We start from the raw sequence: 14,201 nt of genomic DNA, 5'->3' as shown, positions 1-14,201 counted from the left end.
GCAATCAATTTCTGCTCAAATAACTACTTCGAATGCTACTGAAACCTCACTTAGAAAATCTACAAGGGAGAAGCAAAAATCCATGCGCTATCCTCCTGATGAGTATGCACTTTTAATTGATGTTAGAAATAGCTATGTAATTGTCCCACATTGGAATATGAGTAGTATCCCCTTTGTATAGAGTAGCTATAAATAGCACCTCTTGTATTGCATCACATACAATATCAATATATCATATTTTCTCCCGTGCCTTCTCACATGGTATCAGAGCTATCGTGAGAGATTTATCGCTGTGCATAAATTCCAGCGATTCCGGGAAGTAAAATCAGTCACCGGAACCCTTTTTTTCAGGCGACTTTCAAAGTTGTTTTGCGTCTGCTTTGTCTCGGTTAGTGTTGTGCACAAAATCCAATACTACCACAAGAGTAGTCACTGTCCGGCGACCAAATCCCAGTGAAAATCTCCGGCGGTACTGTAGCTGTCCAAAGAAAATTTTCCGACGAAGTTCCAACGTTGCGTAGGCCACCTTCCGGCTATTTTTTGGCGACGACTCTTCAGGACAGATTATTTCCCTTGCAATTCCGAGCCTACCCATCCAGGTTACACCAAATTCCGACCACTTTTATATTTTTCCGGCGTGAATAGTGATTTCAAAAAGTTGACTTTCGGCCATTTTTTTGAAAAAGTTCCTTCAGAACAGTTGGGTCTTCTGGTAATTCCGATCCTACCCCTGCTGTTTTTATTTCATTCCGACCACTTTGAATATTTTCCGGCTGCAACAGTAACTTTCCAACTGCAACAGTAGTTTACTATTCTGGTTCAGTGTTCCTTACTCTATTTTCAGTGGATTACAGTTGATTATTTCTCTTATTTGGTAATAATTTACAAGATGGGAATTGATGTTTTTGGGTCTAAAAGCATGAGTTCTGGAAACTCTAATGTTATGATTACCTCGGAACCTTTAATGGGAGGTTCAAACTACTTAGCTTGGGCTTCATCTGTCGAGTTGTGGTGTAAAGGTCAAGGTGTGCAAGATCATCTGATTAAACAGTCTAGCGAAGGAGATGAAAAGGCGATAGCGCTTTGGGCAAAAATTGATGCTCAATTATGTAGCATCTTGTGGCGTTCTATTGATTCTAAGTTGATGCCTTTGTTTCGGCCATTCCAGACATGTTATTTGGTTTGGGCAAAGGCTCGTACGTTATACACTAATGATATATCTCGCTTCTATGATGTGATATCACGGATGACAAACTTAAAGAAGCAAGAATTAGATATGTCTACTTACTTGGGTCAGGTACAGGCAGTCATGGAGGAATTTGAGACATTGATGCCAGTTTCTGCTAGTGTGTCAAAACAACAAGAGCAGCGACAGAAAATGTTTCTAGTTCTTACACTCGCTGGACTTCCTCATGATCTTGATTCAGTACGAGACCAGATTTTGGCGAGTCCGACTGTCCCTACAGTTGATGAATTATTCTCTCGATTACTTCGCCTTGCTGCAGCACCAAGTCACCCAGTGATTTCATCACAGATACTTGATTCCTCTGTTCTTGCATCCCAGACAGTGGATGTTCGGGCATCTCAAGCTATGGAGAATAGACGAGGAGGCGGTCGTTTTGGGAGATCTAGACCCAAGTGTTCTTATTGTCACAAACTTGGACACACTCGCGAAATGTGTTATTCCTTAAATGGCCGTCCACCCAAAAATGCCTACGTTGCTCAGAGCGAGACTACAGGTAACCAGGGCTTTTCTGTATCTAAAGAAGAATATAATGAGCTCCTTCAGTATCGAGCAAGTAAGCAAACATCTCCACAAGTAGCCTCAGTTGCCCAGACTGACACTCCTATTGCTGGTAATTCTTTTGCTTGTGTTTCCCAGTCTAGTACTCTTGGACCATGGGTCATGGACTCAGGCGCTTCTGATCATATCTCTGGTAATAAATCACTTTTGTCGAATATTGTATATTCACAGTCTCTTCCTACTGTTACTTTAGCCAATGGATGTCAAACTAAGGCACAAGGAGTTGGACAAGCCAACCCATTGTCTTCTATCACCCTAGATTCCGTTCTTTATGTTCCTGGTTGTCCTTTTAGTCTTGCATCTGTTAGTCGTTTGACTCGTGCCCTCAATTGTGGTATATATTTTATTGATGATTCTTTTATTATGCAGGACCGCAGTACGGGACGGACAATTGGTACAGGTCGTGAATCAGAAGGTCTTTACTACCTTAACTCGCTCAGTCCTTCCACAACATGTCTAGTTACAGATCCTCCAGATCTAATCCACAGACGTTTAGGACATCCGAGTTTATCCAAACTTCAAAAGATGGTGCCTAGTTTATCCAGTTTGTCTAGATTAGATTGTGAGTCGTGTCAGCTTGGGAAACATACCCGAGCTTCCTTTACGCGTAGTGTTGAGAGTCATGCAGAGTCTGTTTTCTCCTTGGTTCATTCTGATATATGGGGTCCTAGTAGAGTCAGTTCAACCTTGGGATTTCGTTATTTTGTTAGCTTTATTGATGATTACTCAAGATGTACTTGGCTTTTCTTAATGAAAGATCGTTCTGAGTTATTCTCTATATTCCAGAGTTTTTGTGCTGAAATCAAAAACCAATTTGGTGTCTCTATCCGCATTTTTCGCAGTGATAATGCCTTAGAATATGTATCTTCTCAGTTTCAGCAGTTTATGTCTTCTCATGGAATTATTCATCAGACATCTTGTCCTTATACCCCTCAGCAAAATGGGGTTGCAGAAAGAAAGAATAGGCACCTTATTGAGACTGCTCGCACACTTCTAATTGAGTCTCGTGTTCCGCTGCGTTTTTGGGGCGATGCAGTTCTCACAGCTTGTTATTTGATTAATAGGATGCCTTCATCTCCCATCAAGGGTCAGATTCCACATTCAATATTGTTTCCCCAGTCAGCCTTATACCCTCTTCCACCTCGGGTTTTTGGGAGCACATGTTTTGTTCATAACTTAGCCCCGGGGAAAGATAAGTTAGCTCCTCGTGCTCTCAAGTGTGTCTTCCTTGGTTATTCTCGTGTTCAGAAGGGATATCGTTGTTATTCACCTGATCTTCATAGGTACCTTATGTCAGCTGACGTCACATTTTTCGAGTCTAAACCTTTCTTCACAACTGATGTCACTTCTGCTGACCACCATGACATATCTGAGGTCTTACCTATACCGACTTTTGAGGAGTTTAGTAATCCTCCTCCACCTTCAACCACAGAGGTTTCACCCATACCAACTTTTGAGGAGTCCAGTGTTATCCCTCCTAGTTCCCCAGCCACAGGAACACCACTCTTGACTTATCATCGTCGTTCGCGCCCTACATCAGGCCCATCTGGTTCTCGTCCTGCACCTGACACGGCTCCTACTGCGGATCCTGCTCCTAGTACACCGATTGCACTTCGAAAAGGTATACGGACCACACTAAACCCTAATCCTCATTATGTTGGTTTGAGTTATCATCGTCTGTCATCTCCCCATTATGCTTTTATATCTTCATTGTCCTCGGTTTCCATCCCTAAGTCTACAGGTGAAGCATTGTCTCATCCAGGATGGCGACAGGCTATGAGTGACGAGATGTCTGCTTTACATACAAGTGGTACATGGGAGCTTGTTCCTCTTCCTTCAGGTAAATCTACCGTTGGTTGTCGTTGGGTTTATGCAGTCAAAGTTGGTCCCGATGGCCAGATTGATCGACTTAAGGCACGTCTTGTTGCCAAAGGATACACTCAAATATTTGGGCTAGATTACAGTGATACCTTCTCTCCAGTGGCTAAAGTGGCATCAGTTCGCCTTTTTCTATCCATGGCTGCAGTTCGTCATTGGCCCCTCTATCAGTTGGACATTAAGAATGCCTTTCTTCATGGTGATCTTGAGGATGAGGTTTATATGGAGCAACCACCTGGTTTTATTGCTCAGGGGGAGTCTCGTGGCCTTGTATGTCGCTTGCGTCGGTCACTTTATGGTCTAAAGCAGTCTCCTCGAGCCTGGTTTGGTAAGTTCAGCACGGTTATCCAGGAGTTTGGCATGACTCGTAGTGAAGCTGATCACTCTGTGTTTTATTGCCACTCTGCTTCAAGTCTATGTATTTATCTGGTAGTCTATGTTGATGATATTGTTATTACGGGCAATGATCAGGATGGTATTACTAATCTGAAGCAGCATCTCTTCCAGCACTTTCAAACTAAGGATCTAGGCAGATTGAAGTACTTTCTAGGTATTGAGGTTGCTCAATCTAGCTCAGGTATTGTTATTTCTCAAAGGAAATATGTGTTAGACATTCTTGCGGAAACAGGGATGACAGGTTGCAGACCTGTTGACACGCCGCTGGATCCGAATTCTAAACTTCTGCCTGGACAGGGGGAGCTGCTTAGCGATCCTGCAAGCTATAGGCGGCTGTTGGTAAATTAAATTATCTCACAGTGACTAGGCCCGACATTTCTTATCTTGTGAGTGTTGTAAGTCAGTTTATGAATTCTCCCTGTGATAGTCATTGGGATGCAGTTGTCCGCATTATCCGGTATATAAAATCGGCTCCAGGTAAAGGATTACGGTTTGAGGATCGAGGTCACGAGCAGATCGTTGGGTACTCGGATGCTGATTGGGCAGGATCACCTTCTGATAGACGTTCTACGTCTAGATATTGTGTTTTAGTAGGAGGAAATTTGGTGTCCTGGAAAAGTAAGAAACAAAATGTAGTTGCTTGGTCTAGTGCAGAAGCAGAATACCGAGCAATGGCTATGGCAACATGTGAACTAGTCTGGACCAAACAATTGCTCAAGGAGTTGAAATTTGGTGAAATCAGTCGGATGGAACTTGTGTGCGATAATCAAGTTGCACTTCATATTGCATCAAATCCGGTGTTTCATGAGAGAACTAAACACATTGAGATTGATTGTCACTTCGTCAGAGAAAAGATACTCTCAGGAGATATTACTACGAAGTTTGTGAGATCGAATGATCAACTTGCAGATATTTTCACCAAGTCCCTCACTAGTCCTCGCATTGATTATATATGTAACAAGCTCGGTACATATGATTTATATGCTCCGGCTTGAGGGGGAGTGTTAGAGATAGCTATGTAATTGTCTCACATTGGAATAGGAGTAGTATCCCCTTTGTATAGAGTAGCTATAAATAGCACCTCTTGTATTGCATCACATACAATATCAATATATCATATTTTCTCCCGTGCCTTCTCACAACTGACATGGGAGAACCTAAGAGTTATGAAAAAGTCATGCAGGATACTCACAAAGATCAGTAGATAGAAGCAATGAAAGATGAGATGAAGTTACTCCATGAAAATGGCATATATGAGTTAGTGAAATTACCGAAAGGTAGGAGAGCTTATCAAACAAATGGATATTCAGAATAAAGCAACATCAACATACCTTTGCGCCTAGGTACAAGGTGAGATTAGATGTTAAAGGTTTTGGCCAGAAGAAGAGAGTTGACTTTGAGGAAATTTTCTCCCCTGTTGTGAAGATGTCTTCTATTCGTGTGATTCTAAGCTTAGCCACGAGTCTAGATTTAGAGGTTGAGCGGATGGATGTAAAGACTGTTTTTCTTCATGGTAATTTAGATGAAGAGATTTATATGGAGCAACCTGAGGGTTTTGTAACTAAGGGAAACGAAAACTATGTTTGCAAATTGAAAAAGAGCATGTATGGATTGAAACAAGCTCCAAGACAATGGTATTTGAAGTTTGAATCTGTCATACAAAAATAAGGGTATAAGAAAATTTCTTCAAATCACTATGTATTCTTCCAGAAGTTCTACGATGATGATTTTATTATCTTATTGCTTTATGTGGAGGATATGCTTATTATTGGCAAGAATAAATCCAGAATTGAAGCCCTTAAGAAGCAGTTGAGCAAATCATTTGCGATGAAGGACTTAGGGCCAACAAAGAAAATCTTGGGCATTCAAATCCACTGACACGGAGATAGAAAGGAGTTATTTTGTCCCAAAAGCAATACATTGAGAAGGTACTCAAGAGGTTCAATTTGACAGATGCAAATATTAGTACTCCTCTTGCTATACACTTTAATGATATACACTTTAAATTGAGTATTAGTTAGAGCCTATCAACTGATGAAGAGAAAATGAGATGTCACGTATTCCTTTCTCTTTTGTTGTTGGTAGTTTAATGTATGCTATGGTTTGCACTAGACCAGATATTGCATATGTCATTGGTACTATTAGTAGATTTTTTTCTAATAATGGAACAGAACATTGGGATGCAATAAAATGGATATTAAGGTATCTGAAAGGTACTGCGGATTTGAAGTTGTGTTTTGGTAGTGGCAAGCTCAGGTATATGCAACACGGGGCTAGAATGTTTTGTTAAATTGAGAAAATAATTCCTAAAATTTGATGCATCACATTAATGGTCCAAGGGGACAAGTGAGATATAAATATTTCATTTTTGATAAGGTAAAGAATATTATTAAATTGGTACCAAGATGGTACAGAAAAAACATGAGACATTAATATTTTTTCACTTAAATTCAGAAAATTCAGAGAGCAATATTCAAATGAAAAGAAAGAAAAAAAGAAAATGATGGGTAAATAAACTCTTTGTGCCTTAATGTCCAGCAGAAAGGGTACACCACGGATTAGAAAGTTATATATTCGGGTTATAACCTGCAAAGATTAGTTTATCAAAAGAAAAAAAAAAGCTACAAAGGTTATATGACAAGCAATTGTATAGCATCTGACCCAGATAAGATCATATTCACCGAATAACTTAAAATAAACATATAAAAAGCCACCTCCACTCTCTAGTTCTTAGAGGTATATGGAATGTGTTGGGCCATGTCCATGTCATTCAGCCAAAGGCCCAATGGCCTAATCCTATTCTCTTCTGGTTTCCATTCCTATTCGGAATTGGATTCGATTTTTATTCCTAATTGAAGTTGGTTTTGGTTTTAAGAGAAAACACCACTCATTATCTATAAATAGTGCATTGGAGAATTGCTCTATGCTTATTGATATAAGTCTTTGAAAAACTTTAGCACATAAGAGTGGTTTTTTAGAGAGCTTCCATCAAGAGAGAAGAGAGAAGAAAAAGTATTCGTTTTGCTGCAGAGTTTATTCCAACCAGCCAGCTTCAAATCACGTTTTCAGATTCATTCATCGTTAGATCGGGCTAAAATATGACTAAGTGTTCCTAACATCTTGGTCTTTGATTTGAACAGTGGAGATCGAATTTGGAGGCCCGTAGCATCTAATATTGAGCCTTGAACAACAATTCCGTTTTTGTGGTTTCTCCTCTTTCTTCAATTGAATTGTTTTTGCTATTGTTGCTCCGTGTTTGGCACTTGTTGTGTAGCCAATTTGGAGAACTTTCTAACCCTCTTATTGTTGTACTGGAGCCTTTTGGATCTTTGTCATCCCGTAGTTTTTACCTTCGATTTGAAGGATTTTCCACGTTAAGGTGCATTGTTCACGCTGGAAAAAGTGCATTGTTCACGCCGGAAAAAAATAAAGGTTGTCAGAATTTGATATAATTTATATGGGTAGGCTCGGAATCACTGGACGAGTAAGTTGTCTTGAAGAAGTTTTGTCAAAAAGTGACCGGAATGGTTCACAAGCGCCGAAAAAGTTACTGTAGCTCGTAGGAACCCTAGTTCGGGCGGCGCGTAGAGGTGCGTGAGGGACTTTCTGCGGGAGCGAATGACTAGGGTTTTATCGCCTGACTTTTCCGAACAAGATAGTAGTGTTGGTTTTCACATAACACTCACCGATGAGGAAACAACGCAAATCAATCTTGATTCGTCTACCGGAAAGACACAAGGAGACTGAATTTTTTTGTTCCGATGAGACTGGAATTTCTGGGGTTTGGTCGCACAAGGGTTTCGAATTTAATGGTGGTACTGGTATATGTACAGTACCACTGTAGCAATAATGAACCCTGCGAACAAGACAAAGTTGCCGGAAAATTGCACGGCGATGAGATCACTTCCCGGATGTCACTGGAATGACGCACAACGATAATTTTCTCACTGAAGCTCTGATACCATGTGAGAATGTACGGGAGAAAAATCTATTTATTAACAATGATACAATGATCCCTATATATAATACATATTTTACTCTTACTACATATAAGACTAGGACATATTCTACTCCTACTACATATGAGACTAGGACTATTTATACATAACTATCTAACATCCTCAATTTCCAAGGTAAACACATTTTGGCAAGCATTAAGTGACCACAACGCAAACATTGAACAAGATAGATATGGTATACTGGCAATAGAAGATTCAAAGAGGAAAGAAACTGAATTGCAGTAAGCAAACCCTGTTCATATTCCCGTATCCGACGTTCGACATTTTCAACATCTGCTGCTTGCCGCAAGATACCTTCAACTCTCACTCCTGGAAAATATTATAAATCAGCATCATGAAATGAGAATTCACAGACATTAAATAACTAAATAAACTTTACAACTAATGAGAAGCATTAGTTGAAGATTATAGCTCAATAGAACTTTGGCATATTGTGTACCCAGAAATACTGCACTTAGAACACCAAAGCAGAGAGAGGATGTAGTTCATCTTCTGGTTGAAGTAAATGCTTTATTTATAATCCTTGACTACACAAAATAATGTAATCCGAGTTCCAGAAAATGTCAAAGTAAAAGGGTCTCAGAATAGCCTCCTACTTTATTGTTTAAGCAGCAACTCACTGATACCTCCATTCACTGTTTTATATATGTACATGTAATTTACCTATTTGAATTCATTAGTTCCAATAATTTCACTTTCTAGAAAAAAATTGCCATAAATCTATAATTAGGAGCAACAAACTGATCAGATGTAGGTCAACAACAAGCAGGGAGGAAAAAGGAATTTAAGAAATGAGTAGGAAGTTCTTGTAGAGCGTAGGTAGGATTTATCGAAAGACATTGTAAGTGCACCACATTAATCATTTTCTTTAACAGGCAGATGATGATGCATTCAACTTCTAAAAATTATTGTCTTTAAAATGATTCAATCTCCTTTAACATCTTCATAAAGAGAACTGACTCTTTCTTCCTCAACTAGTTCATGAAGAAGGATAAAATGCATACTGAGCTGAGTTATACCTTCTCAGCGACCGCAATAAATGGGAAGAATCAATTTTTGTTCCTCATGGTTCACAGGAACATTGGTTCTGTGAGAATGAAGAGCAGAAAAAGGCGTAATAATGACCTGATTAATACAAGACACCTATTTATGTGTCAAACAAAATACACATGTATTTAGCCAACAGAACTTCTATTCTATGAATCTGTACTGCCCCCCAAAACATTGAACTTGTTTAAACTTAAATTATGTTCAGTTCTAAATTAGATGGATAGTGTATGTGCAGATGAGTGTGTATGATGTTGAAATGTGTTCGGGATGGTAACATAAGTGTTGGAGATGACTTGGTGATGTGTTGAGAACGAGAACTTGCAGAACGACTTTCCAAGCACTTAGGGAGCATAAGTTGTATGCTAGATTCTCCAAGTGTAAGTTTTGGCTCGAGGTAGTGCCATTCTTGGGCCATATTGTTGCAAGTGAAGTTATTAAAGTCGATCCATAGAGAGAGCTGGATCCGAAATTTGAAGTTATGGGTTGAGATTTTAGCCCTTTTGAGTTAATGGGTTCTAAATTAATAATTTGTACATAGTAAATGTATTTCTTAAGACAAATACAGGTTTTAAGCTACTGAGCTCTATCAAACCCGTACTTCAAATTGTACACCGGCCCTTGTCCATAGAAAGTAGAAGCAGTCCAGAGTTGACTAAGACCGATGATACCAACAAAAATTTAGAGTTTCATGGAATTGGCCAGGTATTATAGGTTCATTTAAGGGTTTTTTTACTCTTGCTGCGTCATTGATAAGGTTGACAATGAAGAAAGACGCAAAGTTTCAGTGGTTCGACACTGGTGAAAAGAGTGTCTAAGAGTTTTGACTCAGCACCGGTGTTAACCTTGCTGACAGGTTCGGGTGGTCTCGCCGTGCATGGTGATGCTCAAACAGTTGGGTTGGGATGTGTATTGGAAAATGGTAAGGTCATTGCCTACGCTACAAGGCTATTGAAGAACCATGAACAGAACTACCCCATCGTGATTTGGAATTAGCCACGGTGGTGATCGCTTTAAAATTTGGCGTCACTACTCGTATGGTGTACATTTTGAAGTGTACACCATCACAAGAGTCTCCAATAAATTATCTTTTTTTATCACCAAGAAATCTCCAATGGCCAGTAGCACAAGGTTTGAAATTCGATGGATAATAGGCATTGCCCCTCTACTCTTCTCCACTTAAATAACAGACCTTTTGTTTGCGGTAAGGTTCAAAATCATGACGTGTGCCTTAAATAGTTTGGAGTTGTCTCGAAGTGATATGGTAGCCAAAAGGAAAGTTTTTGGAGTTAGACAAGGATTCGAACACAAGGATCCTTCCCTGCACTCACGATAAATGCAAGTAACAAGCAAAGGTTGAAGTAGCCGAAAAATATGTTCACGCCATAACCTCGCATCAAGCAAGTTAGCGTGAACCATGATTTTTCTAGGCCTAGCAAGGGACCAAGCGGAGCAGTAGGGAGAAATCGTGTGAGTAACGCAAAGGCCAAGATGGAAGGCAGGGCAGGGGCGAGTATTGGTGTTGCGTCCCCAAGAATTGCACGAGAAAAAGTACACTCGCATAACGCAGCTAACACGCAAACGATATTTAGGTGAGGTTGGGAAAGAGTGAGGAAGCACAGCTACGCCTTGTTGCGTGAGTATCGCAAAAGCCATTCCTTGGCAAGCCACCAGGCCGCAAAATATTCTCGTGTCATGTAAGTAACGTGTGAAAAGCCCGGTCAGCCAACACATATGAATAGAGCAAGTTCGGGTATTGAGTCTTTGAGTTAGGGCTTGGTTCCAAAAGAGGGACTTCCTCCCAAGGATGAATCCAACCACCCAAGTAAATTCATTTATGGTACTTTGGGTCAAATACAACCTACTAATGCTAGTCCTATCAATCGCATTTTTGAAATTTTTCTAGAAAAGGTAAGAATCAAGATATGGTTCTCATGTCAAGTACAAATGTTAACTCCATAGAGCCATAGCTCCAGCAACATGTGAACTTATATAGCTATAACATTTATTTGAGGAGTTAACTTCAGAGAGGCAACGCAAATTAAATTCATTTGTGACAACAAAGCTGCAATAAGCATTGCACTTGTTGCTCTTGATCTAATATTCATGAGAGGACCAACTTATAGATTGATTGTCATTTTATCTATAAAATATAAAACTTATCTCCTCTAGTTTTGTTGGCTCAAACAATCACTTGGCAGACAAATTCACTGAAAGCGGTGTAAGGATCAAGGATCAAATATATGTGGTGGCAAACTTAGAGTCTAAGATCACTATACTCCATTTTGGGAGTCTAATAATATTGACCAGATTCGTTAGAATATTTTTTTTTAAGATTCCATAAAATGTTCTGCATATACACTGTAATTAGTAGTAGAATATTCTACATATTCTCTATATTAGTAGTAAAATATTTGCTTACCATATTAGGAGTAGGAAATAATTGGTTACCATACTATTGCTAAGACTCGTAAGTGATGAGCTCTTCTTGTACATTGTTAATCCATTCTTAGAGCAAGACCTCAACAGAACAGAAGTTATTAATAGGGAACATTGTTATCAAAGGCTCATTTAAGGTGCGTTTAAGCCCTGAAGCTCAGAAAAGCTTAGGGAGGGTGCTTTTGCTGCACTCTAGTATATGCAAGGCACTAAGGCGTGTGCCTCATCGCCAATGAGCTCTATATTGAATCGAGTGGTACTAAACAACAAATATTATCGGCAAATAAGTTTATTACTCCCTCGTTCCAATTTATTTGAACCTGTTTGACTGGGCACGGAGTTTAAGAAAGAAATAAGACTTTCAAAACTTGTGGTTATCCTAATATTTGTGTGACTATAATTCTTTTAAAACTTGTGATATTAAACATGCCAAAGTATTTGTGTGGCTATAAAAGCTTATCAATAAGGGTAGAACTAGAAGTTTAAGTTAAATTGTTTCCAAATTTAGAAAGAGGTCATTTTTTTTAGAACAGACCAAAAAAGAAATAGGTTCAGATAAACTGGAACAGAGGGAGTAGTTGTTAAGGAAAATATTAAGAATGAATTTGTTTCTTTTATCATAAATGACATATGAATTTTTAATTTTTTTCCTTAGTTGCATCTTTTTTACTTAAGCCCGCACTTTAGTTGCGGTTTGGGCTTAAAGCCCCAATTGACATGGAGCGCTTTTAGAGCTTTTTGCTTTTGACAATACTGATAGGGAATATGTTGCACTTACCTTTAAGAGGAGAAAGAAATATTTCAGGAATATGAAGCTCAGAATCTAGAAGAACTAATACATCCAGACATCAACGTTTAATATTAATTTGATACAGTAGGAGGAGAAGCTCACCATGCTCTTCTATGAACCTAAGGGCCTTCTCCAAGAATGATGGGGTTCCATCAATATCTTCCAAAGCAAGTAAAACTGGCTGACCAAGGACCAAGGACTTCACAGGCTCTCTTTCATTTGCTACAGAATCAAAACCATGAAATTAAAAGTTAGATCCATGAGAAAAATCATTAAAACACCTTTACGGACAAGTTATGTAAGGATTATCATGTGGTGCATAATAAAAAAAGATTGTTATACAGGAACTGTCTTACCAAATTTTAAGACATAGCTTTACTAATTGGTATACAAGAGCTAGTTTAGCTTTACAAAAAAGAATTTTAGTTCAAAATTATTACGATTTCTTACTACATAATACTGTTGATGACTTCTATTTTTATAGAAAAAGATGTTTCTCTTTAGTTGCTACAGCACACGCCTACTTTGAAATGCTTGCTTTTTAACTTTAAGGGAGTTATTTTCATCTTAGGTATTGTTTTCTAGGCATTGCTAGTTTATGAGTTCTTATACTCCACATTGTATCCCAACACAAAATAATAAATACATTCCCATGTAAGTTAAAAGATCTCAGCTTTAAGGGTTAATAGATAATCTCAGCAATATTTATTTGGCAACTCGAATGGGTAACCAAATGATTATCTTTTAACCCTTAAAGCCATGCAGGTTAGGTCAATGCAGTTGCAACATTCAGAAAACCTCATCGGGCATAAGCCCTTGAAATAACTCTGTTGATATGTGATAATCATTTCAGGCCAGATGAGCAGCAAAATCTCAATGAAGTGGTTGTACAGTTGCACTGTGGACGAGTAGATTATAGTTAGACATTGTGATGCTGAGATTTAATGACATCCCCTTCAAAGAGTTTGGCATCCCCTAAATGTAACCGAACTGTTGCCAGCCCTTCACCGATTTTAATAATGCAAAAGAAATAGATATTCACAACCAAACACACAGACACATTTAGACAAAATGATGAATGTTATAGCTTAAAAATCAAAAAAGCACAAGCAGAATGAAATTCTGTTTTCTCGCAAAAGAATTGTCTTGTAAATCAAATGTAAGGAAGGCTATATAATAGGCAGATTTTCCCCACAATTTGTTCTTATAACTGACAGATATACGTCAAAGGTTCACATCATTTATAACCATATGAATGAGAAGCTTACACTGCTCTGATGAATGGTCAACTGCATTTCCCTGATCATTCCTAGATACTCCATTTTGGGTAGTTACAGGATCAGCACTTGGTGCACTTGCCAAAGCCTCCTCAAGTGCTGCTTTCCACTCAAGCAAATCCTCTAGTGTTTCAGCCTGTGGCAGGGAACCTCTTAGAACTTAATCAAGCAAGCTTCATATATTTCTAGAAGCACATACCCAGAGCAATGATAGTACTAATGATGATGAAATGACAACAATGTAAAGCATAAACAGAAAGTTGAGAGAACCCTGTTAGAAATGGCAAAAGAAGTTTTACTGTCATGAATTCATTGCTGTCATGGTAACAGAAGATAATTGCCACCATAAAAACCAAGGGCGCAAGGACGTGACTGACTAAACATGAAAATAAATGTAGACCATTAGCCTACAGTTTTCACAATGTACTTGTTAGAGATAGCTATGTAAATGTTAGAGATAGCTATGTAATTGTCCCACATTAGGATAGGAGTAGTATCCCTCTTGTATAGAGTAGCTATAAATAGCACCTCTTGTATTGCATCACACACAA

At 38.8% G+C, this 14,201-nt stretch overlaps 1 protein-coding gene across 4 annotated transcripts in view; it reads right to left on the bottom strand.

The window, feature by feature from the left end:
• The window catches only part of LOC104236527 (rho GTPase-activating protein REN1-like), a 76,333-nt gene that overhangs the window by 39,094 nt on the left and 23,038 nt on the right, over window positions 1-14,201 (bottom strand). For all 4 annotated transcript variants that reach the window (XM_070162730.1, XM_070162731.1, XM_070162729.1 and 1 more), the window contains 3 exons: window positions 13,642-13,786; window positions 12,476-12,595; window positions 8,329-8,406 (listed from right to left, as the gene is read on the bottom strand). In XM_070162730.1, the coding sequence (XP_070018831.1) occupies window positions 8,329-8,406; window positions 12,476-12,595; window positions 13,642-13,786 (343 nt within the window). The remainder of the gene's footprint in view (window positions 1-8,328; window positions 8,407-12,475; window positions 12,596-13,641; window positions 13,787-14,201) is intronic.

Source organism: Nicotiana sylvestris, chromosome 11 (assembly GCF_000393655.2).
Source record: "Nicotiana sylvestris chromosome 11, ASM39365v2, whole genome shotgun sequence".
NCBI lineage: Eukaryota > Viridiplantae > Streptophyta > Magnoliopsida > Solanales > Solanaceae > Nicotiana > Nicotiana sylvestris.
Note: the sequence above shows the minus strand (reverse complement) of the source record. Positions and strands in the feature narration are given on the sequence as shown.